This window comes from Sus scrofa, chromosome 14 (assembly GCF_000003025.6).
Source record: "Sus scrofa isolate TJ Tabasco breed Duroc chromosome 14, Sscrofa11.1, whole genome shotgun sequence".
In the NCBI taxonomy this organism is placed as follows: domain Eukaryota; kingdom Metazoa; phylum Chordata; class Mammalia; order Artiodactyla; family Suidae; genus Sus; species Sus scrofa.
Window position 1 is genome coordinate 50,038,508 of NC_010456.5, and position 27,497 is coordinate 50,066,004.

The following is a 27,497-nucleotide window of genomic DNA, read 5'->3' on the forward strand; positions in this document are numbered from 1 at the left end:
GCTGCCCACAGGCGGGCTCCCCGTCTTGGTCAGAGATTCACTCACACCTGAGGCTGGGACTCAGGCCGGGTGGGCTGGGTGATGTGGGGAGGCTGCTCTCCTGAGAGCTGATGGAACAGAGATGGGAGAGGCGGATAGGAGCCATACCACCATCCACCACCACCGTGTCCTTGGGCCACCTCCTGCCAGCTCCCAGCCTCAGGGAATCAGTACTCCAGAGAGTCCAAGATGGGCCCCGCAGGTTACATCAGCATTCAGGGGTTTCACATGTGGGAGGTCCTGCCTTATGACCAACTGGCCAGCACTGTGGTTCTCAAACTTCCTCCCCACAGGTGGTCCCAGGCACAGTTTGAGAAATGCTGAGGCAGGGTCTCACCACAGCCCTAGGAGGTAATTTTGTTGCTATTGTTCCCATTTTTTCCAGTAAGGAAGCTAAGCACAGGGGAGCTGAGGAACGTATTCAAGGTCACAAGTGGCCTCAGGCCTTTCTGGAGTCAGCACACTGAGAGGGATCAAGGGATCTAGGAAGGAATGAGCAAGATAATGGGATGAGGAGTTCCTGTTGTGACTCAGTGGGTTACGAACCTGACTAGTATCCATGAGGATGCAGGTTTGATCCCTGGCCTCACTCAGTGAGTTAAGGATCCTAAGGATCTGACATTGCCATGGTTTGCGGTATAGGTCACAGATGTGGCTTGGATCCCATGTTGCTGTGGCTGTGGTGTAGACCAGCAGATGCAGCTCTGATTTAACCCCTGGCCCAGGAACTTCCATACGCTTTGAGTGCAGCCCTAAAAAGACAAAAGAATGCGACCAGCCAGAGTACCCCCTCCACCCTGCTTTCTCTGCCCAGACACCCCTGCCTGCCAGACCCACCCCAAACTCCACCCCAGATGTCCTTTCAAATCCACCAACTGCTAGTCTTCCAAAACCCTGTTAGTGAAACATTCCGAGACCTTAGTTCCTGGGAAGGACAGGCAGTGCATGGGTGGGCCTGGATGCCAGTGGGGGCAGGGCCCCAGCTCTCTTTGGAGAGCTCTCCATAAGAAAACTTAAATCATGCTTTACGGAGTTCCAGAGTTCCCGTCCTGGCGAAGCAGAGATGAGTCCGACAAGGAACCGTGAGGTCTTGGGTTTGGTCCCTGGCCTGACTCAGTGGGTTAAGGATCCGGCATTGCCATGAGCTGTGGTGTAGGTTGCAGACACGGCTCGGATCTGGCATTGCTGTGGCTCTGGCATAGGCTGGCAGCAACAGCTCTGGTTAGACCCCTAGCCTGGGAACCTCCATATGCTGTGGGTGCAGCACTAAAAAAGACAAAAAGACAAAAATAAAAATTATGCTTTACAACTGCACTGATACAAAGATGAATATATTAACATGTATTAAAACATCTTCTTTGACCTAAAAGTTCATTTATCTCTTCCAGCCTTAAAATATTTTTATACATTTCTAGGATGGCAGGAAAATGGCTCCCAAGGTTCTTGTCCCTGGAACTGTGCTGATGTTAGATCATGTGGTGAATAGGAATCAGGGCCGCAGGTAAAATTAAGGTTGCTAATCGGACTTTAAAATAGGAAGATTATCCTGGGCTATGTGGGCGGCCCAGTACCATCACAAGGGCCTTTTCGTTCCTGGCTTGGAAGGGTGAAGGGGCGGTAAGCCAAGAAGGGGGCAGTTAGAAGCTGTAAAGATGGCAGAAGGGATTCTTCCCAGAGCCTCCAAAAAAGAAGGCGTCCTGCTGACCCTTGAACTTGACCCACTGAGACCCACTGGATTTCTGCCCTCCAGACTTATAGATATTAAATATGTGCGTCTGTAGCAATCGTCCTAACAGCAAAAGGAAGTTAACGGTCTCTGAAAGCATCAGCCCCCGGTAGCGTGGTCTCGCAACCCTGCTCTGAGGCTAACCGGCTGTTAACTGCACAAGTTGCCTAATTTCTGGGCGCTTTCCTCCATCTACCCGGCTACCGCAGGTTAAAGACGTGCCGGACTCTGGCCGCTGAGCGCGGAGGCAGAAGCGGGGAAGTCGGAAAGCAGCACGCAGCGTGAGCTCAGTCTCCAGGCTGGGCCGCCGTGCGGCCACCAGGGGGCAGCAGAGGCCGGCCCCCGCCTCTCCCGCCCAGGATCAACTGCGCCTGCGCGGTGCCCGTGGCTGCTGGACGGGAAGTGGGCGGGGCTGGAAAGGAGCTGCTCGCTGGGCGCCGGGTGGCCGAGTGGCAGGTGAGGCCCACGGGGGCTTGGGTGCGGCGGCCCGGGGCGCGGGAGCGGGGCAGATGGCGCCAGGGGGGTGCTACGGCGGGGGCGCCAGGGACGGTGTCGGGGGCTGGAGAGGCCGATATGGGGACCCCGAGGGGTTGGGGGCCGAGTGGGAGCTGCAGAGCGGGGGCGGCTGCGGGGCTGGGGAGCCCCAGGCGAGCATGGGGGCTGAACGCCGGGGGGCAGAGTCTGGGCGTCAGGCCCAAGGGGTTGTGACCGAGCCGGGGCAAGGGACCCAGGACGGTAAAGCGGGATGGAGTGCGAAGGGGTCACGTGCCTCCCCTCTTGCCCGGGTCCGGCCCCTCCGCTCCCCACCTCCTGGAGCATCTGGCGCGGCCACGGCCCTGACCCCTACCCCAGGAGCCTCTGCACCCTGGCCCTACTGCAGCCCCGGCCCCGGCCCTCCCCTAAGTGTATTTAAGCTTTAGCCAGACAGGCTAAGATAGAACCTCAGGCTGGGAGGCCATGGCTCCACCACTGCAGCTGTGTGGCTTCAGGCAAGCCTCTTAACCTCTCTGTATCAGAGAGAAATGGCACCTGATTGGAGGGATTTTAGTGCAGGGCCTAACAGTGGGGCCTAATCCCTGGTGAATGGGCTCCTTCTTGAAGGCTTCCACTCAGCTGGACACTTGTCCTGAGTGACACAGGTCCTGGTGACGTTTCCTGGGGCAGGTTCTGTGGATGAGCTGTGCTCCCACCGTGGGAGATAGAATGCAAGTCTCACTTCTGGCTTTTATGCCATTTCCGGCCATTGTCACATTTCACCCATCCTCTTGCAACTGGAAGTGACAAAGGCATGGAAAGACCCCACCTCATTCCAGCTTTGCCATTTCCTGCCTGTGTGGCCTTCATTGGGCTGCTGACCCTTCCTGAGCCTGTTTCTTCATCTGCAGGAGTGGTTCAGTAAAACTGTACTCAGCCTAGTGGTGAGAGGTAAATAGGATGGTACCACTTTACAAACCTTCAGGCAACTTCATTCCTAGAATTCCTTTGTGTTATCGCCTCAAGCCAGCCCTGTCCTTGAGACCTGTCTGCTCCCACCATGTTCACTGGAGTTTTTAGCTTCCTCTTTCGAGGGGCTGGGCTCCAGGCTACACCACCATCTAGGGGTGTTGGGAGGGAACTGATGCCTTCCCTCTGCTGTCACACTTGCCAGCAGCCGCACAGAGGCCCTGTGACACCTGAGGGACTGGGTAGGGCGTTGGGGGAGCTTATAATCTCATGAGAAGGCAAGCCCGTAAAAAGTGGTGGGTGCACAGCAGTGTGAATGTGCTTAAAGCAGCAGAACTGTACAATTAAAAATGGGTAGAAAGGGAAGTTCCCATTGTGGTGCAGTGGAAATGAATCGGACTAGTATGCATGAGGATGTGGTACAATCCCTGGCCTCACTCAGTGGGGCAAGGATCTGGGATTGCTGTGAGCTAAGGTGTAGGTCACATACGTGGCTCTCGGATCCTGCGTTACTGCGGCTGTGTGTAGGCCGGCAGCTGTAGCTCTGATTCAAGCCCTAGCCTGGTGTGACCCTTAAAAAAAAAAAAAAGGGTAGAACGGAGTTCGGAGTTCGAGCAACAGAAACAAATCCGCTAGTTTCCATGAGGTTGGTTAGGGATCGCAGACCCTAACCAAACTTTTTTGCTTTTTAGGGCCGCACCCAAGGCACCTGGAACTTCCCAGGTTAGGAGTCAAATCAGAACTACAGCTGCCAGCCTACACCACAGCCGCAGCAACATGGGATCCAAGCCACGTCTGTGACCTACACCACAGCTCACAGTAATGCTGAATGCTTAACGCAGTGAACGAGGCCAAGGATCAAACCCACGTCCTCATGGATCCTAGTCGGGTTGGTTACCACTGAGCCACTATGGGAACTCTCCACTTGTAGAAAATTTTAAAACAACGATTACAATACTTTTGTAATAGTGATGCGGTTACCTTTCCTAAGGATCAAGCTTCTCCCTTCTCTCTGTTCTCCAGGCAAATAGGACTTAACAAGTATCTTGTCCTAATGACTAGAAAAAGGCAGTTGTGCGAATGGACCTTAGTTGAGCTTCTAAGTCAAAATGGGTAAACTAGGAGTTCCTGACGTGGCTCAGTGGTTAACGAATCCAACTAGGAACCATGAAGTTGTGGGTTCTATCCCTGGCCTTGCTCAGTGGGTTAAGGATCCTGCGTTGCTGTGGCTGTGGTGTAGGCCAGCAGCTGTAGCTCTGATTAGACCCCTAGCCTGGGAACCTCCATATGCCACGAGTGTGGCCCTCAAAAGCCAAAGAAAAGGGGGGGGGGTAAACTATAGGAAAATAAAGGTCTTAAATGGAAGAGAACAAGAAAAATGGACTTCCACGAGTCAGGTGCAGGCGAGAGTGCTGTAGAAGCCAGCTGTCCCCAGGGTGTGATGATGTCTGCAGAGGCCAGGGGTGGCGGGCAGGGAGCAAGGAAACAAAGGAGGGGATCTGGGAGCGATTGAGAGGGTGGTGGGGTTCTATTCAGGTGGGAGCTGGGCTCCACAGTCCCACTGGCCTGACCCTACCAGGGGCCTCTCAGCAGATGACCAGGCCCTTTTGCTGCAGCTCTGAGGTAAGGTGAGGGTGATTTCATGGGTATGGGGAGGTGAGAAGGTGGTAGAGGAAGCAGCTCAAGGTGGTGGGTATTGGCAGCACCACTACTCCCACCAGGCCACCCGCGGATGAGCAGTGTGGAGGGGCATCTTTTCAGGAGCTGGAGGACCTAGCTATACTGGTCGAGCAGGTGGCAGTGGTGTCCCTCCCACGCCCACCCCAGGTCCTCATGCGTGGGGTGGGGGGCAACTGCCCCAGTCAGGACCCCACACCAGGCCCAGCCCTGCTGCATCCTTCCCACCACCTGCCCCTGTTGTGCCACCTGCCTGCTGGCCACCATCCTGAGACCAGCTCCTTGGTTGGGCCACAGCCCTGCCCCTATGCTCCCTACCCAGGGCTGTTTCTGGGCCCCTCTTTGGGCAGGAATGTCCTCTTCCTGCCCAGAGAGAGGCCCAGAGGCAACTAGAATCCAGGCTCAAATAGACTCCAGGCTCACATCAGTTTGGTGTTTACCTCAAATCTGGGAATGTGTTGAGAAATGGATGGGCAAGGAAGGAAGTCCCTTATGTCAGCTGGTCCCAGAGAAGGAAAGCCATATCCTGGCTCATTTCCTGGGCCTTGGCTCTGCCAGGTGATGTAGAAACAAGCCTGCTGGGTCCTGGTGACTCCCACCTATCCAGCACAGGAGGGGCTGGTCCAGGCCTTAAGTCATACCTGGGCATGGGGTGGGGGGCACAGGAGCATAGCAGAGACTAGATCTGGTTGCTGCTGGGGGCGGGGCGGCGGCGGGGGGGGGGGTCAAGGCCCAGGGAACAGCATCCCAAGGCCAGGAAGCAAGGGCTTCCTGCATTCCCCACACCAAACCCCCTCTGCCAGCACCAGCAGTGAGGTTGCGATGAAGGCTCTTGAACTCCGCACTTTAGTCCTGGACCCTTGAGGTCAGTGAGCAGGGCCTTCCCCCTTTGATTCTGACCCCTCCTCTAGGGAGCATGCTTTGGCCTGCCAGGGATTTCAGCACCTCAAGTATTTGTTTCTGGATTCAATTGCAGGGGAGCCCCAGGCAGCAGCTCCTTATTACTCACATTTCTCTGCTGAGCCCCATGTCAGAGCAGTTAGCCAGCAGAAGAGGCAGCTTAGCCTCTTTTTCTGCCCTGGGGCCACTGAGTTTGCTGGGAAATTCACGCCACCTTCCTCTTGTTTGTCATTGGCTCAGGCTGTCCTGGGCCTGGCCTGGCCACCGCCTACCCGGTGGCCCTCACCACCCCCATGGGCTGGCCTGGCCCTGTCTCCTGCTCACTGTCTTACCCTTGTGGTTACAGACAGTATGCATTCTGCTGTCACCTGCTTGTTCTTTATGTCCTTCATCTGTCTCCCCGTTTGCTTTCTGCAGTCCAGGCTGTGTTGTGCTTGGACAGGAGGGGTGACAGTGTGATCCTGGCCCCAGAACCTTCCATCACAGGTGCTCGGCTTCTGTGTTGTTCGTGTGTCTCTGCTTCAAAAAGTTAACCCCCGATTCCTGTCTCTGACAGAAGAGAGAGGGTTTGTGTGTTGAGTTTACCTCTCTTCACCCTCCACCCTCTGCGCTCCAGATCCCCTGCGAACACACATCTTGCTTCCTCTCTCCCTTCGCCCCTGCGCCTGCCCTCCTGTGTTCTGTCTTTATTCTTCCAGACCTGTCAGTGGTTCTGTTCTTCAAGGGGCGCCGAGCCGCCTGCATCCTCCAGACTCCAATCCGTTGGGAGCCCAGGACAGTGTATGGGGACATGGTCAAGCCTTTTCAGCCTCAGAGGCCTGAGGCTCCTCCTGAAAGGACTTAAAAGGCTTGACCACATCCCAGACGCTGCAACCCTTCTGAGCCAACCTTCTGCTTCCTGCCTGCCTGTGATGCCCTCTGCATGGTGGCCCTGCCACTATCCCAACACGTGTCCCTTCTCTCCTCTGGGCACAGCTTCCAGGCTCCTAGGCCCAACAGCATCACTTCTTCATGTCCTGCTGCTCAGGCCTCAGGTCAGGTTGAGCCCCTTAATGGGGTATGTCCACCTGGCTTGGCCCTGGGTCCCCCTCCTGCCAACCTCTGGCCACAGGGGTTGTCTGCCCAGAATGCGCCTTCCCCCCTCCAGGACATCTCTCCCGGCTCTTCTCCTGAAGCTGCCTCTCTGACCTTTGGGTCACCTAGGGTTGTCCCTCCCATGTGGGCCCCAGAACTGTGTGCCAGGATGATGGCGGTGTTAAAGGAAGGCGGAGCCAGTGAGCACTCAGCTCTCAGCACTCAGTGCTGCAAGGCAAGGGCAATGACTACCCATGTTCCTGCTGATGCTCACATTCCTCCCCCCACATCCCTACCAGAGTGAAGACCTACCAGCCTGGCTGCAGCCCCCGGGATGCTCTGGCCATGGCCTCGGGAGCCTCACAGCAGGACAGCCAGACGGCAGAGGAGATCCCCAGCTTCCTGGACGTGTTCCTCCACGACTTCCCAGCCCCGCTGAGTCCAGACAGCCCTTTGCCGTGGAAGGTCCCAGGCGTGGTGCTGAGCCAGGAGGAGGTGGAGGGCGAGCTGGCCGAGCTGGCGATGGGCCTCCTGGGCAGCAGGTGAGCCGTGCGGTCCAGGATGTGGCGGGGAGGTGGGCATAGAACTTGGCTGCCTGGTCCCCATGCCTTCTCATGCTGAGTCCGTTCCACATGGAAGTCCCTTGGCAGGTGAAGGGATCCCATGACAAAGCACCACAGCCCAGGTGCCTTAGAACAACAGAAATGCCCCACCTCATGGTCCTGGGGGCCGGAAGTCAGGGGCTGCGTTGTCACACAACGTCTACCTCATCTGTCTGTGTTTCTTCCCTTCTTGTAAGGATACCTGTTGGATTAGGAGCCTGCCTTGCTCCTGCATGACCTCATCTTATACCTGCCAAGACCCTAATTCCATAGAAGGTCACATTCTGAGCCCCTGGGTTAGGGCTTCAGCACATCTTTTCAGGAGGCACAATTCAACCCACGATAGGCATGAAGCAATAGGTCCCGTTTCTGTCCCGTCTCACACAGGGAGCAGAGGCAGCTAAGCAAAGAGACTGGCCCAAGGCCTTGCAGTTGCGGCAGGACAGAGCCAGGCCATGTGCCCAGCACACAGGCCACACTGTCCCCTGGCCATCACACTGAGAGGTGGCACCATTCCCATTTCAGAGGCCATGAAGACAAGGTTCGGAGAGGAGCACAACCAGCTTAGCGGGTTTTTGGGGGAGATGGAGATCTGTGTGCTGCCATGAGCTGTGCACTGCTCATTGCAGTGAGGGCTGGTGGGCCAAGTGGCCTCAGTGTGAACCTTGACCCTCCTCAGGGGCTGTGCCCACCCTCCCTGGTCACTGCAACACCCCTAATGCCAGGACACACCCTGGCCCCTGCGCTGGTGTTTTCATGTCCCCAAGTGCGTTTCCTTCGTGGCAGGTCAGCTGCCTCCCGAGAGGTCCTGCTTGGTGGAGCTCGAGGCCAAATCACTGTCAGCAGCACTGGGAGCATGAGGGCCACAGGGCTGCTCCAGGGCCATGTCCACACAGCTCAGGAAGAGGTGCTGGTGACCATGTCCCTCGTGCATGCTATGTGTGGAGGGTGATGCTGGTGGCTTGGCTTTGCTTTGGAGGCAGGTAGCGTAAAGCAGATTGGAGCAAACAGACCTGGGGCCTGAGGAGGTGAAGTCAGGCGTCAGGGTGCTGGATGTGGGAGAAATGAGGGGCAGAAGCACAGAAGAGGGAGGGCTGGGTGCCCAGCAGGCACCTCAGTGGACAGAAGGGACATGGAGGGTCTGAACCCCCAGCAGCTACTAGGCAGGTGTGGTGCCCAGCGGGGCCAGGGATGACGTGCCCTCGGGACAGAACAGAAGCAGGCTGGAGGTCGAGGCACAGAGTGGCCTGGGTAACAGCAGAGCCCCCGGGGAGGGGCACTGATGTGATCAGCCAGGTCTTGGGTTTGGGAGAAGGGCCGTGCTAGAGGGAGGGGGCTGGTTTCACAGCAGGGGAGGTGGGGGTGAGGCAGGGAAGGTGACAGGTGGGAGCCATGACCAGCATCCTGCCTGGGCTGGGGCCTGAACTGGAGAAATCAGGTCAGTCTGAGGGCCTATGCAGGGCCTCATGGAGTGAGTTCAGTTAGGAGGGAGGGCAGGAAGTGGGGAGAGGTCTCAGGCTAGATGTTGGAAGACTAGGTCTTACTCAGGGTGGGGTGGGACCCCTGGAGGGCCAGGCAGCAGGCGGGTGAGAGGGGAGTGGGGTGGGCAGGCCTTGGGGGCAGGTGTTGAATGAGCTTCCTTTAACTAGCAGATGACAGAGCAGGATTGAGATCATCAGTGATGGAAGAGGCCATGGGTCACAGCCCCAGAGCCCACTGTCCCCGTAGCCGCTCCCCAGTCCACCTTAAAGCATCTTAAAATGTAACATTTTAGGAGTTTCCTGGTGGCCTAGCATTTAAGGATTTGATGTCATTGCTATGATGCTGGTTTGATCCTGGCCTGGGAATTTTCTCATGCCACCAGCAGGGCCAAAAAAAAAGAAAAAATTTCTTTTCTTTCTTTTTTTTTTTTTTTTTTGTCTTTTTAGAGCTGCGCCCAGCCATATGGAAGTTACCAGCTAAGGGTCAAATTGGAGCTCTAGATCCCGGCCTTCACCATAGCCCCAGCAACGTCAGATCCGAGCCAAGTCTGTGACCTACACCGCATTTTTTTTTTTTTTTTTTTTTTTTCTTTTTAGGGCTATAACCATACATATGGAGGTTCCCAGGTTAGGGGTCAAATCGGAGCTGTAGCTGCCAGCCTACACCACAGCCACAGCGACGCAGATCTGAGCCATGTCTGCGACCTACACCACAGCTCATGGTAACTCCGGATCCTTAACCCACTGAGTGAGGCCAGGGATCGAACCTGCAGCCTCATGGGTACTAGTCAGTTTATTTCCACCACACCACAATGGGAACTCCAAAAAAACCATAATGTTTTAAAGTTTCATGTTTTCTGGCCATTTGAATAGGTATATTTTCCATTAGTTTAGTTCTTCCCAGTATTTCTTTCCTATGCAGACAGATGTTCACACATGTCACATGTCTGCACACTTGTGACATATGGGGGTCCCACATGGGTGTCCCAGAGCTTGCATGCAGGTTCTTAGACCTCAGCCCCGGGCATGTTGGTCTGAGAGGGGTTTCAGATTGTGAGTGGAATCCTGTATGAGACTGTCCAGAAGTCAGATCACCCAGTGTAGGGCTGCAGTGACTTACTTCCTGTCCTCCCCACTGGTGGCCACATCTCAGGTCCCCAAGCAGTGCGTCCCTGACACTGTCACTGCTGATGTGTGTCTCACCTTTGCTGCTATACTGCAGGCTCCTTGGAAACCCAAGGTGGCTGGGGCGACAGCGTTACTCGGGTGCCCAGGCCTCACCTACCTTCCCACTCACCAGGGTATCACTGGCATCTTTAGGAGCCTGGGCACCTGGCAGAACCCCTGGCTGAGGCGGGAGGGGTGGCCAGGAAGCCACACCGTGGCCCACAGCCAGGCATTGTTCATTCCGCATGCCGGAAGCTGCCTCCCTGCAGGAAGCAGCCAGGCCTCGCCCCTCACTGGGAACCAGGAGAAAAAGGAAAGCCCCTTGGCTGGCAGGAAATCCCCACATGACAGAGGAACTCACTCCTCTGTGTCTTGACTGGTTGTTTTTCAAAGGCAGTTCCAGGGGCTTCTTCCCTGAGTCACTCATTTTAAAAAATGACAGGTTCATCCCAACTGATCCCTAGAGCATCTGTAGGCACAGCCTGTACGCTGGAGGGATGTGACCACCCCCCGGCTCTTGGGGGTCCTTGCTCTTCAGGGAGGCTGGTGTCAGCCCAGCATAGCCACTAGCTGCCCTGGACTTAGCCCGGCCCTCAGGGACAGGCCCCAATGCATCCTAGGGGCAGCAGTGCGGCTTGGTGGTAGGAGACGGTTTCTGAGGCCAGGGGCTGGGCAGGCAGGTTGGAGTACTTCCCATCTGCCTGTGTCTCCACCCGCAGACTTGCTGGGGGGTGAGGGGGATCCTGCCAGGGGAGGGTTCTTTTGCCCTTATTTGCTGTCCCACTCCTGCCTGTGCTGACCATCAAAGCACCCAGCCACGTCTGGGCCCCGGGCATCCCCAGGGTCACCCCACTTCCAGCCTCGCCAACCCATCCAGCCAGACCACAGGCCCCCTGGTCCCAAACCTCTCAACCTCAGTGGAACCTGAGGCTCACTACACACCTGCCTGGTCCCCTGCCCAACCCCTGCTCTGTCCCATCCCGTCCACTGCCAAGCCCGGCTTTACCCTTGAGTCTACCCCCCAAGGCAAGGCCAGAGAGGTCTAAAAACCGCAGTGGGATCATGTCCTGTCCCTCCTCAAGCCACACAGAGGTTGTGGCCCCTGTTGTCCTGATGGTGGCCTCCCCAGGGCCCCCTTCACCATCTGGGCCCCATGGGCTGCACACTCAGCCTGGCCTTTCAGACCCAGCCTGCGGGCCCCATACTCCCCAGGCTGCTTTCCTGGGGCAGCACTGCAGGCTGGGCAGCCCAACTCACAGGAACATAGCAGCTCCGGATCCTGGCAACTAGGCGGGTGCCCTCTAGGGGTGGCTGGCAGCCCTCGTCTGTAGGATCCTCATACCAATCTTTGCCTTTTTCACAGATGAGGACACCAATGTGACTGGAGTAGGGCCCGCCCTTCTCCAGCATGACCTCATTTTAGCTGGTTGCGTCTGCAGCAACCCTGTCCCAAATGAGGCCACATTCTGAGGCACCCGGTGTTAGAACTGAGACTTATAAACTTGGGAGATTAAGTTCAACCAAAAGACTCCTCGACCCCCAGGGGTCTCCAGCTGGCTTTGGTGTCCAGGAGCTGTCATGAGGCTGGACGTGGGACTGTTTGGCCTGGCCACCAAGGACAGCAGACACAGCCCACATGTCTGTGACAGCCCCTTCCCACCAGTTGCCCCAGCACATGTTTGGTGCAGCAAGGGATGTTGGTGTCACATCCAACCAGCCCCAACCCCGCTTGAGGACCAGAGGCTGACCTGCTAGTCGTGGCCGTACATGGGAAGTGAGCAGTCACTGTGATCTCCAGAAGGGCCACCCTGAGTGAAAAGGGGCCCGTGGTGCCTACCTGGAGCATGGTGCAGGCCTTGGGTGCTGGCATCTGCCAAGGAGCAGCCTCTCACTCCCGGCTCGCACCCCTAGGAACGCTCCACCACTGCTTGCGGCAAGTCTGGCCCACGAGGCTGTTTCCCGGCTGCTACAGATGGACCTTTCTGAGTTTAGGAAGTTGCTGAAGCAGGAGGATGAGGATGGTGATGAGGAGGAGAAGGCCCCCGTGACCTGTGAGTTCTCCCTCTTGGGGGCCCCGGGCTTAGTGGGTGGTAAATTCACCAGCCAGTCGGGGGCCAGGCCACAGGGGAGCATCAGGGCTCACCTGGCCCCCCTTTCCTGTTTTACTGGCTGATGGGTGGTCATGGGTAGCACTGGGCACCTGTGCTCAGGACAGGGTGACAGAGTGCAGATGCGGGGACAAGCGTGGAGTCTGCTTGGTGGACACTACAGCCCTGACCCTGAGCTTCACAACAGCCCAGGAGACACATCCTTGTCCCAGTTCACACAGAGGAGCCCTCTGGGCACCCACTTCTCTGCCCCAGAGGGCTATGTGTGGATGGTGACGTGAGAGCCGCTTCCTGGGGGCAGTGTCAGTGTCCAGTCGTAGAACATGCAGAGCTCAGGGCATGTCTCAGCTGATCCAAGTTGGGACCCTGTCAGGTGGAGGCTGGGGGTCCCTGAGAGCCTGGAGAGGCACCACAGAGGCATGCGTCCTGTTCCTGGGACAGTGGTCAGTGACTGGAGGAGCCCAGGACAGGAGTGAGCCTCGTAATCAGGCAGGGCCCTCATTTTTCAAGCCCTCCTGTCACTTTCCTAGTAGTTCCTTCCAACTGTATTTTACCCAAATGTCAGATCACAACCGTGGAGAGCGAGGGCCTGTGTGTGGCCCAGGTGGAGTGTGGTGCAGACCCAGCCTGGAGCAGGGGCCCAGTCTCTCCATTGCTGCCCAGAGGAGGTGCCTCAGGCCAGTGAGGATGCAGGGAAGCAGGGTGGGTCCTGGGGGTCCAGCCCCTGTAGACAGGGGGCGAGGGAGGGGGCTCACAGATTTCCCCTCCTTTGCCATTTCCTGTGCAACTGTGTTACTTTGCTGTCTTCTTTAATTGAGACGTGAGTGACTTTTCATGGAAGGCAGATTTGGGGGGATGGAGGAATACTGGCTCAACCCCTGCCCCCTTCCCCAGCTGCCGCCCACTGTGTTCCATCCCAGCCCCCGCATTCCTGCTACAGCCAGCATTTGTCCTTTGCAAAAGCCTGCAGGCGTCCGCTGGGCCGTCATCGCCACCTGCTGGTGGGAAGGAGCTGTGCAGCTGACACCCCGCCTGGGCCTCAGGGCTCCCGCTGGGAAGGCGGGACACTCCACGGCTCTGCCCACCCAGCAGGCCTGGGCCCGCTGCCCTTGTCAGCTCTGCACTGTCATGGGAGTGGAATGCAGTCTGCCTCTTGCGAAATTGGCCTTGTGCCTCACAAGAGACAGACTGCTTTGAGACTTACCACCCAGGGCAGTGGTGTGACTGAGGCAGCTGTGTGGCCTCCCCCACCAGCCAGCAGCTCCTCTGAGCTACATCTGGAGTCTGAGCACCCACTGCTTGTCATCCTTACTGGGAACTGCCCTTACTGGAGCCCAGGGTCCAGTTTGCACACGTCAGCAGAAGTAGCAACAGGGCCTGAGCAGAGAATGACCAATGCCTCTGCTACCCCACCTCTGACACTCCCGGGTGTCAGCCTGACATGTACAGAGCCTGGGGGTGGGGGCTTGGGGTGGAGAGAAGAAGCGTCACTGTGCTACCCAGCTGGACAGGACTTTCTGACAACACGGAGCCTTGCGCATGGACCTGTGCTCGTGATCTGAGCCTTCCTGCACCCACAGCCCCCTGGCAGCCCTGCCAGTCCCCAGTCTCCCAAACACCTGAATGTCCCTTGTGTCCTGAGCGTGATGGCAGTGGTGCATTCGAGGCACCCACCTTGCTCCATGGACTCCCTCAGACTCATCTCCCATGGGCTCCTGCCCACAGACTGTCAGTGCCTCCCTGGCCCCATGCTCCCCTCTCTTGCAGCCACTGGCCCCACTCCACTCCAGTCTGTTTCCAGCCACCCGCCCTGGAGCCCCTCTGCAGGTACCTAGGCAGCCATCTCCCCGGGTTATGCAAGAAGTGCACTGGGTGTCCCCGGCACAGCGCCTGGGGTCCCTTTGGACCTGTTTCTTGTCCGTCTTTTCTTTAGAAGCTAGGTATGGGTAGGTTTTGGGGTTTTCCTTTAAAAATTCATGTTGTGGGGGGTAAGTATTCCCTGTTGCTGCATAACAAATTGCCCCCAATTTTAGTGGCTCTAAACAATAAACATTTATTATCCCACAGTTTCTGTGGGTCTGGAATTTGGTGGCGGCAGAGCTGGTGGTTTGGGCCCCAGGTCCCTCGTGAGGCCATAATCAGACAAAAGCCAGTGGGGCAGGGGTCCCACTTTCGAGACAGTCCATCACTTGGCCCCTGGCAGGAGACCTCAGTGCCCCACATGGCATGTGGCCTCTGCACAGGTGCTTGGGTATCTTCACAGCATGGCTTCCAGCCTCCCTTAGAGCCACTGATTTGTGAGATGGGGAGAGACAGACAAAAACAGAGATTGGGAGGCTAAGAGTGAGAGAAACAGAGCCAGAGAGAGAGCAGGCTGGGACTGCTCACCATCACTTCCGTTTTAGTCTCATTAGAAGCAGTACAAAACTGTACTGAATTATCACAACCGTGATCTAGACATAATTTATCCCACAAGGATGGATGTGTTATTTTTCTGGCCACGCCGACACCCCCACCTTCACCCCTGACAACCACCATGTCTGTCTCTATAACCTTGTTGCAAGGATGCATCTCAGTGGCCTACACAGTGTGATTTCGGGGTTGGCATCCCCAGGGACTCTGTGTCTGTAGCCCCTGCCCCTTCCACTGAGCACCAGGCAGGGTTCTGTGTCTGGGGGTTTGTCCTTCCCCTATGGACAGACACCTGGGCCCATTCTAGCTCGCAGCTGTCACACTGCTGGGACCTCCCAGCACAGGTCGCGATGTGAATCAGTCTTCATTTCTCTGATCTATGAGCCCTGGGTGCAATTGCTGGGCTGAATGGCAATTCTGTGTTTAGTTGCAAAAATCTTTTTCTTTTTTCATTTTTGCCTGCTCTGCGGCATATGGAGTTCCTGGGCCAGGGATCAAATCTGAGCCACAGTCTTGACCTAAACTGAAGCTGAGGCAACACTGGATCCTTAACCCACTGTGCCAGGCCTGGATTGAACCCGCATATCAGCACTCCAGAGACACCACCGATCCTGTTGCCCCACAGTGAAAACACCACAAAAATAATTTTTAATGCAGCTGAATTCTTCATCAGGAGACCAGACCATAATTTACTCTGTTGTCAGACATGTATTATTTCTAAGTATGCCACAATCACAAATGACTCTGTACTTGTTCTCAAGGTATCTTTGCATTTCTGGCTCTTTCCTTGGGATGGGCTCTGAGGAGTGGCCATGGGATGGGGGCTCCTGGTGTGTGTCGCCACAACAGCCACTCATGCTGATGGCACAGGATGGCATGGGTTCTTAGGCTGCACTGGCTGGGGAGCTTCAGAGGGCAGGGGAAGCACTTCCCTAACTGCCCTCCATCCCCCCTCAGTGCTGGATGCTGCAGGCCTGGCGCGGAGCCTCTTCAACCAGCTGTGGGAAGTGTGCAGCCAGCAGCAGGTGCAGGAGCATGAGCCTGTGGAGGCCCAGGTTCTGCAGCGGCCGTGGCTGGTTTCTGTCCACGCCGTCCGCAATGCCCGCCGCAGGATGGAGGACCGACATGTGTGTCTCCCCGCCTTCAACCAGCTCTTTGGCCTGTCAGTGAGTATACAGCCAGTGGAGAAGGTCTCTGCCTCAGTCAGGACAGCCTGGGAGCCTGCGGAGGGACCCTGGGCACCAAGCGGGAGAGACATCCACAGCTGCCACTGGGAGCCAATTTGTCCAGCACCCCTGGACCTGGGCAGCCCCGGCCCCACTGGGAGCCACCTGATGCCTGTTATCTCTTCCCACACTCCTGGCAGTTGGGCCCAGAGTAGAGACCAAGGCTCCCAAGGGTCATCCTTACCCAGACAGCCCAGCCTGTCTGGTGGTAGAGGCCGTGCTGTCCAAACCCTGCCCCATTCAGCACCCAGCTCTACCCCCTGATGTGACCCTCTGCTGGGCAGGGCCATGACCCACACTGTGCCTCCCCTCCAGGACTCTGTGGACCGCGCCTACTTTGCTGTGTTTGACGGGCATGGTGGGGTGGACGCCGCGAGGTATGCAAGTGTGCATGTGCATGCCAATGCTGCCCGCCAGCCGGAGTTGCCCACAGACCCTGCAGCGGCTCTCCGAGCAGCCTTCCGTTGCACCGATGAGATGTTCCTCCGGAAAGCCAAGAGGGAGGTGAGGACCAGCCGGGGGTTTCTGTGAGACTGCCCGTGCACCAGCAGAGGGTATGCAGCCCTCGTGGGGAGGCACAGCCTGTTTTCAAATGCGCTCAGGATCTTGTCTCAGTCAGGTACAGTAGGATGATAGAGATTGAGGCACCTGCTTAGAAAGAGGTGTTTATTACACACAGTGCTCAGGAGGAGACACCACACCATACAGGGCCACACGGGAAGCACCAGGTCAGGTCAGGAGATCTAGTGGAGAGGGGACGGCATGGCCCCAGGCCTTCACTGTGGCCTCTGTAGGAAGGCCTGGGTGAGGCAGGCAGGCACCACAGCAAGCTTCGGATCAGATGGTTTGAATAAGCCTGGCAGGTTCTGGGCTACAGGGGTAGTCCCCAGCCATCCAGTCCAGGGGATACACTGGCCTGGTGGGGGACCAAGGAGGTCACAGAGGATGTGGGCTCCACTGGCTTGTGTAGGAGAGGTACAACCCCCACAAGATGGAATTAGCCCTGGGAGGGGCACTCCTGTCAGTAGTCATAAGGTCCTCCATTTGTCTAACATCAGAAGATACAGAACACAAGTCACAGGACCAGTACAGGCAGACCTCAGGTCTTGCAAATTTGGTTCCCCAATGTTATTGGTTCCTCAATAACGTGAGTATCAGATAAAGTGAGTAACATGAATCTTTTGGTTTCCCAGTGCACACGAAAGCTGTGTTTACACTCTCATCTAAGTGTGCAACAGTATCACGTCTAAGACAATGTATGTACCTTAAAATTACCTTATTGCTAAAAAAAAACTCTAGCCATCATCTGAGCCTTCAATGAAGTAGGGACTTTCTGCGGGAGTAACATCAATGATCACTGACCACAGATCACCATGACAGGTGTGATAAAAGTGAAACATCACAAGAACTACCAAAATGTGGCACAGAGACAGGAAGAGAGCAAATGCTGTTGGAAAAATGGCACCAGTGGAGTTCCCGTTGTGGCTCAGTGGTTAACGAACTGACTAGGAACCATGAGGTTGCGGGTTCGATCCCTGGCCTTGCTCAGTGGGTTAAGGATCCGGCATTGCCGTGAGCTGTGGTGTAGGTTGCAGACGCAGCTCAGATCCCGCATTGCTGTGGCTCTGACATAGGCCAGTGGCTACAGCTCCGATTCAACCCCTAGCCTGGGAACCTCCATATGCCGCAGGAGCGGCCCTCGAAAGGCAAAAAGACAAAAAAAAAAAAAAAAAAAAAAAGCACCAGTAAACTTGCTTAATACAGGCTTGCCACTAACCTTCAACGTGTAAAAACACATCCGGAGTTCCCTGGTGGCCTAACAGTTAAGGATTCAGTGTTGTCACTGCTGTGGTGTGGGTTCCTGGCCCAGGAACTTCCACATGCTACAGGTGTGGCCAAAACACAGACACACACACACACACACACACAGAGTAAAAGAAGCAGTAACAGGATGAAGCAGTAACAGGATTTACCATCTCCCCCCACCCCCACCCTGCAGGCTGCTGAGCTCAGAAAAGGCCTGGGGGACAGGGGGGCACAGGCCTTACCAAAGTCGCCAGGGCAGGACTTTGCATCTGAACACATGAGGTGGGAGTCCCGCCCTCCTGGCCACTGTCACCTGGAGCTCAAGGTTGCTTCTTGGAGTTGAGAAAGGGTTCCCTGAGGCAGGTGTTTAGCTTAGGTATGATCATCTAAAAGTACCTTTGCTGAGATATAATTGGCACAGGACAGACTCCACTAGTCCGAGGTGGTGGCTTTGGCACGTCTGCACGCTCACCATGGTAACAGACTTCATCACTCGAAGGTTTCGTCTGTCCTTTGTCATCCCTGCCCACCCCCTGTTCCCCAGACACCCACTGCTATCTGACACCACAGATAGCAGAGTCTTCGTTTGCTGACTTTTCATAAACACCCCTTTCACACAGCATGGCCCTGGCGCGTCAGTCTGTTCCTGTTTCCCGTGAGCACTGTTTCGGGGTAGTCTGGCTGGCTGGCGTGGGTGTGTGGCGCAGTGGCCTCTCTGTCCTCACCCGCATGCCTCCTCTCCCCACAGCGGCTGCAGAGCGGCACCACAGGGGTGTGTGCGCTCATTGCCGGGAGCACCCTGCACGTCGCCTGGCTCGGGGACTCACAGGTGCTCCTGGTGCAGCAGGGGCAGGTGGTGAAGCTGATGGAGCCACACAGACCCGAGCGACAGGTAAGGGCTTCGGATGGGCTGGGGCCATCTTCCCAGGAGATACCTGGCATGCCTCCAGAGGGAGGGCACCCGCCTGACTCGAGTGGCTGGGGGTCCCCTAAAGCTTGGGGTGTTAGCAGCCAGGAATCCCAGTTGAGCCCTTCCTGTCTCCCCTGCGGGGAGAGCTTTACCTGCAGGGTCCCACCTGGGCTGTGGAGGAGGAGGTGACGCTGAGTTGGAGCTGGAAGGGACCAGGCTTGGGGCTGGGAGCTGCAGAAACGAACAGGAAGGAGGCAGGTGTAGGCCCAGCAGGCCTGTGCTAGAGTCCAGGAGAGGACAGTTCAGCCAGGACCTGCCACTGAGATCACGGCTGCTTCTGTGGCAGGAGGCACTTTTTGTAAGGAACCCAGAAGCCTTTGGAATGATCAGACCAGCTGAGGGCAAGCTGAGGGCTGGGTCACAGAGGCCGCTGCGGAGGGACATAGAAGAAAGAGTCCACGCTTGGGGGGTGGGGAAGAGGCCTTGGGCAGCTAAGAGGATGGCGCTGCCTTTAGTCTGGGGGCTGGGGAGCTTGAGGTAGGATATTCCTATGAGTGTGGGCCCTGGAGGGGCTGGTGGGACACCCCATGTAGAAGGGTAGGGCTGGGGACGTGGGCCTGCAGGCAGCTGCTCCCGGAGCCCAGAGTTGTGCAGGGGGGAGGGTGTGGCAGGAGGCCGGGCGTACCGTCAGAAGTAGGGTGGAGCAGGAGCACACACGGTGGGGGTCATGGAAGGCCCAGCTGACTACCTGGGCAGCGCACAGGTGAGCCAGGCCTCGGGCCAGAGGGGCTGGGAGGTGAGCAGAAACATGAGACTGGCTGCTGCTAGGAACCAACGGGGCCACCAGTCCCAGCTTGGCCTTGGGGCAGCTGTCTCAGGCAGGTGGGGAAGATGAGGGGGAAGGACAGCTGAGGTGAAAATGGGGCACCCCAAGGCCCAGGATGCCCAGTCTTAGACTGGGCGAGGTGACAGGTGGGAGCCGCAGGGGAGGGCAGGGGCGCTTGACATCTGGGAAACCTCTTCTTCAGGGCAATTTAAGGGACCTAAGTGGTTTTTAGAACTCGTGGCTGGACCCAGCCTCTTTCCTGTCCTTTTTTTTTTTTTTTTTTAAGGGCGGCATCCACGGCACATGGAGGTTCCCAGGCTAGGGTTTGAATTGGAACTTCAGTTGTCAGCCTACACCACAGCTCACAGCAACACTGGATCCTTAACCCCCTGATCGAGGAATCGGAACCCGCAACCTCATGGTTCCTAGTTGGATTCATCTCCACTGTGCCACCTTGGGAACTCCCGTCCTGTCCTCTTAGGCCTGGAACACTTTTGTGGAGCTGGACAGTGCCCTTGTGGGGGTGGGGGTGGGGTGAGAAGGACAAGGACCTCGTTCCAGGCCATTCTGGGCCTGGTTCTGTTTTCATCCAGCCCTGCCAAGTGGCCACAGGAACCACACACTTGGTCCTATAAGGAAGGGACAGCATCCCCGTGTGACTGATGAGGCAACTGGGAACCCATATCTGACTTGAGCGAGGCTCTATGTCTTTTTTCGGCCGTGAGCATTTCCTGGACCCGAATCGCTGCTCAGGGATGGGCCCCTGTCTGTGTGTGCAGTAACCTGCTTGGTCGTTCCTGCCAAGGTCATGCGTCTTTGGGACCTTTGGGTCAGTCATATCTTCTCGCAGCCTCACCAGCACTGCCTCGGAAGCCAGTGCATCTCTCCTCAGGCAGCACCACGGGCACCTGCCTGCAAGCCCCAACCCACCCTGGCTGTCTCCACAGGATGAGAAGGACCGCATCGAGGCGCTGGGCGGCTTCGTGTCACACGTAGATTGCTGGAGAGTCAATGGGACGCTGGCCGTCTCCAGAGCCATCGGTAAGGAGACAAGGAGCCCAGCTCCCAAGTGCTGTGGGGCAGCAGCGTCACCTGCTGGTCGGTCAGCCTGTGAAGGACTCTGGCGAGTGTAGCCCAGGCAGGTGCAGGCGCCCTAGGGACTTGCATCCCGCACAAGTGATTGCAGGGTGCATTACATTTGTTAGAACAGCTCCCCAGAGAGGTCTAGGAGGAAACCCTAAGCCAGTGACCATGTGTGTTTAACTAGTCTGTAAGTGAGGCTTATTCTCCCCTACCCCCCTTTCATGCTGGTGACTTTTTTTCTATCTTAAAAAATGAGTACAAACAGCAGTATACCCCCTCCCATCCTCAGTCTGGGACACAGACCTCCCTCCTGGTGCTGAGAAATCGCTCCCTCCCCACCACCCCTGAAGTGTGGCCCCTCCCAGCCTCCTGAAGTGTTCTGGGCCTTCCTTGCCACTGGGCACTGGGGTGGAGGGGTGTGGAGGCTGGGAGGGCCCGCCTATTCAAAAAAGAGGGGACTGCTGGGCAGCTGCGTGACTCGGGGCCACAGCCGGGGTGGGGACTGGTGGGGAGCTCTTGGGTGAGGCCTGAGCAGAAGAGAAGCAGAGGGTGGCATTGGGGCAAGAGTCCTCCGGGAACCAGGCTGGGTGGTGGGGAGATGGGAGCAGGTGGGCGGGAGACAGTGTCTGGAACTCTGTTGAGGTGCCCATTAGATGTGGAGGAGAGCCTGGGGGACTGGCGTGGGTGGCCAGGGCCACAGAGCAGACAATGTCCTCAGCCTGTGGTCCCCTCTGAAGCAAGACAGCTGTTACGGGGGGCTGACCTGGCCTTGCTGGATTCTGACCCTGCCCTTGGGAGTCAGTGAATCTGCCATGTTGCCCTGCCTTGTCCCTTTGGAGCACTTGGCCCTGCACGAAACCTTTTCACCCTGTATCCTTGCCTCATTGAGCCAGGCGCTGGAGGCGGGGTGGCGGCAGGGAGCCCCAGGCCTGGGGGAGCAGCAGGGGTGCGGCCCTCACAACTCTTTCCATGCCCAGGGGACGTCTTCCAGAAGCCCTACGTGTCTGGGGAGGCGGACGCAGCCTCGCGGGAGCTGACGGGCTCTGAGGATTACCTGCTGTTGGCCTGCGATGGCTTCTTTGATGTGGTCCCTCACCAGGAGGTGGCTGGCCTTGTGCAGAGCCACCTGGTCGGGCAGGAGGGCAGTGGGCAGCGCGTGGCTGAGGAGCTGGTGGCTGCAGCCCGAGAGCGGGGCTCCCACGACAACATCACGGTTATGGTGGTCTTCCTCAGGGACCCCCGAGACCTACTGGAGGGTGGGGCCCGGGGGGCGGGCCTCTCTGAGCCAGAGACCCCAGCTGCCCCCAGAAGCTAGGAGGTCCAGGCTCCCCACCCCGTGATTCCCACCTCAGATGCCTTAGGACCTGGCAGGAGGTGGGCAGGCGCCACCACCCAAGCACGTTCCCCATGTGCCTCTCTGTCCCCTGCTTGCGTTGGCCATCCTGGTGACTGCCGAGGGTGGCACGCCCTGCTCACAGCAGGCGGTGGGATGGCAGGATCTCCAAAGGAAGCCCCAGAATGGGATGGGGCCCAGCAAGTAGACAGGCTTTGTGCCCCATCAGGCAGGGATGGGACCAGACCAAAGACACCTGGCATGTGCACAGAGCAGCAGGACGCTACCTAGGGGACACTCAGGCAGAACCAGGAACCACAGACATTTTCAGGCACCCTGGGCACCCAGCAAAGATTTCTCACCCACCCCTCACTGCGGTGACTGGGAGGCATATATGGACAGATGTGCCTGGCAGGTCCTGGTGCCTGGTGGGTCCTGGCCAAGCCAGGTGGCTTCCCAGAGTATGTGAGGGGGGCCTCCTGGGCAAGGGAGGGGTCCTATCAGCAGTGCCCATGCATCAGTGACTTCCCTGGTCCCCATTGCCCATGGTGCACCAGGGAGGGGATGTTCAGACAAAGACAAGTGTGTCTTGTTTGTGGTCTTTTTTTTTTTCCAGGGAAAAGTGTAATTCAGAAGCAGTATTTCAGGTTCTGTCCTTGTTATGTCAGTGCCAAGAGGACCTATTGTGTCATATAACTTAAATAGAGCTCAGCATTTATTTTATTCTTTAGAAGACTTAAGTATTGATTTTTTTTTTTTTTTTTTGAGAAGTGTCTTTTGCAGTATTACTGAATTTTTTTTCCCAAGTCAGGATTTAAACAAACACTTTTCCAGGTGGTGTCAATAAGCCATTCAAGTGCCTTAAACAGCTTTAGGCAAGGCTGCAACTGCCAGGCCTGTGACCGATTCTGATAGCATGTTTAAGTTGTTACAAAAGCAGGATTTATTTTGTCATAGTGGCTGGATTTTGGCCAGAATTCTTCCTGCAAGAGTTCTTTCTGCCTTTGTGATGTGCCAATGAGAGTGAGAGCTGGGCCAAGTGGTCTGGGCTGGACTGCAGGGCCAGAATCAGGTGGCCGCAGCCCTGCTTGCCTCCGCACCCGTCTCGGCCCTACCACTCACATCTCTGACTGGACCCCAGGCTGAGGGACTAAGCTCCGTGATCAAGCGGGTCCTTGCTGCTGTGTGGAATATTCCAGAAGGTCTTGCCTATTGGTCACTGAATTGGTTTCACCTGCAAGTACGCTTAAGGGGCTCTGCAAGGCAGAGGCAGCCTGTGGGTCTCTGGCTGCATTTGGAGGAGGTGGTGGTTGCCACCGGAAGCCTGAGCTGCCTGCCTGCTGCAGCCCCTCCTTTGGCCCTGAGGGTGGCAGCCTCTGCTGCCTTGCTCTGCCTGCAGCCCACCTGCCTGTGAAGCTCAGAGGCCTCAGGACACAGTGACACAGGTTTGCTCATGTCCAGTGGGACAGATATGATTATGTGTGGACTTGAAATTGCAGGCCTGGACCCCTGGGGAGAGGGGTCTCTGGTGGCAGGTCTAGGAAGGGCAGCAGGTGGCTTAGTGAGGCTTCAGGGATGCCCCTTGGGGGCTTGTGGGACTGGGCAGGGGAGGAAGCTTAGTGCCAGTGGCTGTGGGGCCCCATGGGGGTGATCAGAGTCCACTCCCAGCAGTGGGCCTGGATGAGCTGTGCAGGAGCTGGCGCCAGGGGACCAGGGTAGGGGCAGTGTGAGAGCCTCTCCTGAGGCCAGTCCACTGTCCAGCAAGAGAGGAAGGAGCCCTTGGGGGTGGGGACGCCACCTGCAGCCTTAGCATTTCCACTCCCAGCTGTGGTCAGTGCCTCGCTCCAGAGCTCTGTTTAAAAAGCATCTTTAATGTGGTCACAGCAGTTCAGAGATTTGCTCCATTTAACCTGAAGGCCCTGCCTTCTGGGGGCCAGAGGTCCCCTCACAGCCCAGGGGCAAGGAAACGCTGTCCTCCCTCCACAGGGGGCTGGATTGTGCCAAACCTGGGCACAGAGCCCCTCTTCCTCCCAACTGGGCACCTTCGGCCTGGTCTGGAAACCTTTCCAAGCCCTAGCTTTGTCATAGTCATTGTCTTTGTGCCTCCCTGGACCTCAGTGTCCTCTCTGCGGGACACAGTGGCACTGAGTCTGCAGCAACGCCTGGATTTCTGGAATTTCCGGGCCTCGAGGCCAGCCGGGCCTGCTGGGGAGATGCTGCCAGTGCAGTGCCAAGGGCCCCTCCCCTGCAGCAGGGTGAGGTGATTAAGGGTTATTAGTGACTATTCTTAACGTGAAGTGGGCTGGGAAAGAATCGAGCTCCTAATGCCAGTGCCTGCTTTATATGGGATACAAAGCCGGAGTCCTGTGGCCCTGCTGGTACAAGTGGGGCTGATCCCAGCTGGCAGGGATTGGGGAGGCCCAGGGAGGGCACCAGGTGCCAGCCCTCCAGGGTCAAGCCCCCAACCTGCTGAAATCCCAGGGGCAAACTTCACCCAGCCCAGCTTCAGCATCCAGGATTAGGAAATGGGTGTGTTTTGGGAGGAAGAGCAGTGGGGTGGGGGAGGCCCCACAGGAGAACCCCAAACCCTCTGGTGTGCTAGATTGGCTTCCGAAGACCCCTGCCCTCCCTGGGCCAGCATGCAGCCCTGCCTTGCCCCTTCTCCTGTGGCTGGAAGTCCACTGTGGACTTGGGTGTCCTGGGCACCTCAGCAGTAACCCCAGGGCGGGCACACAGCCCACCCCTGGGCCTGGCCCCCATCCAAGCCACATAGAAACCTGTGCAAATTGAGCTTTGAGTTTGATTCTGGCTGCAGCCCCAGGGCCGAGGCTCCACAGCTTTACCAGAGCACCTCCAGCCTTTCGAGGCGTTATCTGTGCACGTCTCAGTGGGCTTCCTGGAAGTGTTCTGTGCAAGAGGCTCTTGTTTCCAGGCGGGGTGGCTGTTTCCACTTCTGAGGGACAAGTCCCTGGGGCCGAGGTGTCAATAAACCACAAGTCCAAACCCACCACTGAGTCCTGCCTTCTCTTCTTTGGTCCTCTGGCATCCAGGGTGTGTGTGGTAGCTGCTGGGGGACCATCTGCCAGTCTTGCCAAGGGAGCAGATGGATTCAAGAGAGACCTGCCTACCGGCTCTCTGGCCCACTAGCCAACCTGGCTCCATCTCTGGGTTCTAGGCTCACCAGAAGCAGGAGGGCCTGTTCCCTTCGAGCCTCTCCAAGGGTGGCGGGAGGGGGGTCAGGCCCCCTGGGAGCCCGCAGGAGTCCTTCAGGGCCTAGGGGATCTGAGGATGGAGACACTCCCCCATTGTACCTGGTGAGGGGAGTAGGGCAAAGGGAGACCACAGGTCAGCAGCTCCCAGGAGGGCTGAGCTCCAGGGAAGGTGAAAACAGCCCCCACACATGTACTGCTGAGCCTCCAATGCTGCCTGAACTCCCCAGGTGAGCAGGAGCTAGTACTTGTGCTTTCGGGGTGGTTCGGCCAGCTTGCCAGGATGGCGTCCCTGCCGCTCCTACTCCCACCCTGGATGCCAGCCTTCCCACACCCCCTTCCCCACAGTGAGCCTTTCAGTGCCCCCCCCCCAGGCAACCTGGGCAGTGGTCTCCTTCCCTGAGACCACTTAGCAAGGGAGGCAGCTTCATCCGTCTCTACCTTGTTACCATGATGGGGGGGGCCCTCCCAATGGGCCACACCTACTCACCCATCTGTTTCCCCTGCGCCCCCCACCTCCCTGAGCTCCCGCATCCTTAAGTATATGCTGTCTTAATTGCTCCCTGATGAGCTGCCTCACGTGTCTGAATCAACTCTGCAGCCAGATGGTGGCACCCACACCCCGCCCCCACAGTCACAGGGCTGGGAACCAGGAGCCACCCTGCCTGGGGGATGGGGCTGCAAGGCCCCCGGGGCAGCTGGGCCTCATTCATCTGCCAGACCTGGACCAGGACCAGGCCAGCAGGACAGCAGCTGGGGTGGGGGCTGCAGCTGGGGACAAACCTACACCCAGAGGCCAAAGCTGAGGACACAGAGTCTGCCCAGGTGGAAGGTGGGAGCAGGCAGTGGGGCTGGATCTCGTGCCCACCAGGTGGGGGCTCTAGCCCGGGGAGCCAGTTGGGAGGGCTGAAGACTAGCTCCCTGCTGCCCCACGGGCCCTTCAGAGGGTCCTGGGGCCCCTAGCTGCCCCCTCTGGTTCTGAACCAGTCAAGGGCAAGCCTTCAGCCAGCCCCACACATCTTGGATCTGCTTCTAAGGACTTGCGCCTGAACATCTGGGCGCCCAAGGCCAAGGAGTATGTCAAGCCTCAGAGCAGCCTGGGGACCGCTCCAGTCCAGCAGAAGATCCCACCAGGTGCCCTAGGCCCAGGCAGGTCCCTCCTCAGACCACTGTCTCTGCCAGTTGTTATGACTGTGGTCTTAAAGACCACCTCTTCCTCCTCCCTTCTCTCCCCCTCCCCCTTTTTCTCCTCCCTCCCCCCCCTTTTTTTTTTTGGTCATCCCTCAGCACATGTAGTTCCCAGGCCTGGGATCAGATCTGAGCTGCAGCTACAACCTAAACCGCAGCTGTGGCACAGTGCATGTTGGTGGTTTCTTGCAGCTTGCTTAAAAAATGATGTGCCTTTATTGTACTAAAGAAATTCCGAGAGCAGCACAACCTACTCCCTTACAAAGTCTACTGAAGCCCTTGAATTTATCCCAATTCAACGTGGGATCCTTAACTCACTGTGCCAGGCCGGGGATCGAACCTTTGTCCTGGCGCTGTAGAAACACTGCCCATCCCTTTGCGCCACAGCAGGAATTCCTCCCCTCCTTCCTTAAATTGTAAAAGCAATATGACAGTATAACAAAACTTGGAAGAGAGAGGAGAAACAAGAGTTTTTTTTGTTTTGTTTTGCTTTTTAGGGCTGCACCTGCAGTATATGGAGGTTCCCAGGCTAGGGGTCGAATCCGAGCTGTAGCCTACACCACAGCCACAGCAACACGAGATCCTTAACCCACTGAGTGAGGCCAGGGATCAAACCTGCAACCTCGTGGTTCCTAGTCTGGTTAGTTTCTGCTGAGCCATGACAGGAACTCCGAGGAGAAACAAGATTTGGTTTTGGGTGTGGAACAAAATAACCAACAAAAGTGTTTAGAAATGAAGCTTAAAAATAAAGCCTTTTGGGAGTTCCCTGGTGGCTCAGTGGGTTAAGGACTCAGCATTGTCACTGCTGTGGCTTGGGTTTGAGCCCTGGCCAGGGAACTTCCACATGCCACAGGCAGGCATCGCCCCTCCCTCCAAAAAAAATCATAAAGAAAAAGCAGGGAGTTCCCGTCGTGGCGCAGTGGTTAACGAATCCGACTAGGAACCATGAGTTTGCGGGTTCGATCCCTGCCCTTGCTCAGTGGGTTAATGATCCGGCGTTGCCGTGAGCTGTGGTGTAGGTTGCAGACGCGGCTCGGATCCCACGTTGCTGTGCTCTGGCGTAGGCCGGTAGCTACAGCTCCGATTAGACCCCTAGCCTGGGAACCTCCATATGCCGCGGGTGCGGCCCAAGAAATAGCGACAACAACAATAACAAAAAGACAAAAAAAAAAAAAAAAGAAAAAGAAAAAGCAGAGTTCAGGGAGTTCCTGTCGTGGTGCAGTGGTTAACGAATCTAAGAACCATGAGGTTGCGGATTCAGTCCCTGCCCTTGCTCAGTGGGTTAAC

At 57.0% G+C, this 27,497-nt stretch overlaps 1 protein-coding gene across 2 annotated transcripts in view; it reads left to right on the forward strand.

Annotated features, from left to right (window-relative positions):
• PPM1F (protein phosphatase, Mg2+/Mn2+ dependent 1F) overlaps positions 2,105-27,497 on the forward strand; it is a 42,436-nt gene continuing 17,043 nt past the window's right edge. Inside the window, exons 1-8 of one of the 2 annotated variants that reach the window (XM_001926857.5) lie at positions 2,105-2,221; positions 7,159-7,401; positions 12,021-12,160; positions 15,587-15,795; positions 16,171-16,359; positions 18,410-18,553; positions 20,345-20,438; positions 21,458-24,820. In XM_001926857.5, the coding sequence (XP_001926892.3) occupies positions 7,205-7,401; positions 12,021-12,160; positions 15,587-15,795; positions 16,171-16,359; positions 18,410-18,553; positions 20,345-20,438; positions 21,458-21,795 (1,311 nt within the window). In that variant the 5' untranslated portion in view covers positions 2,105-2,221; positions 7,159-7,204 and the 3' untranslated portion in view covers positions 21,796-24,820. Of the gene's footprint in view, positions 2,222-7,158; positions 7,402-12,020; positions 12,161-15,586; positions 15,796-16,170; positions 16,360-18,409; positions 18,554-20,344; positions 20,439-21,457; positions 24,821-27,497 lie in introns of those variants that run through there. The other variant, XM_021073287.1, reaches the window with a different exon arrangement.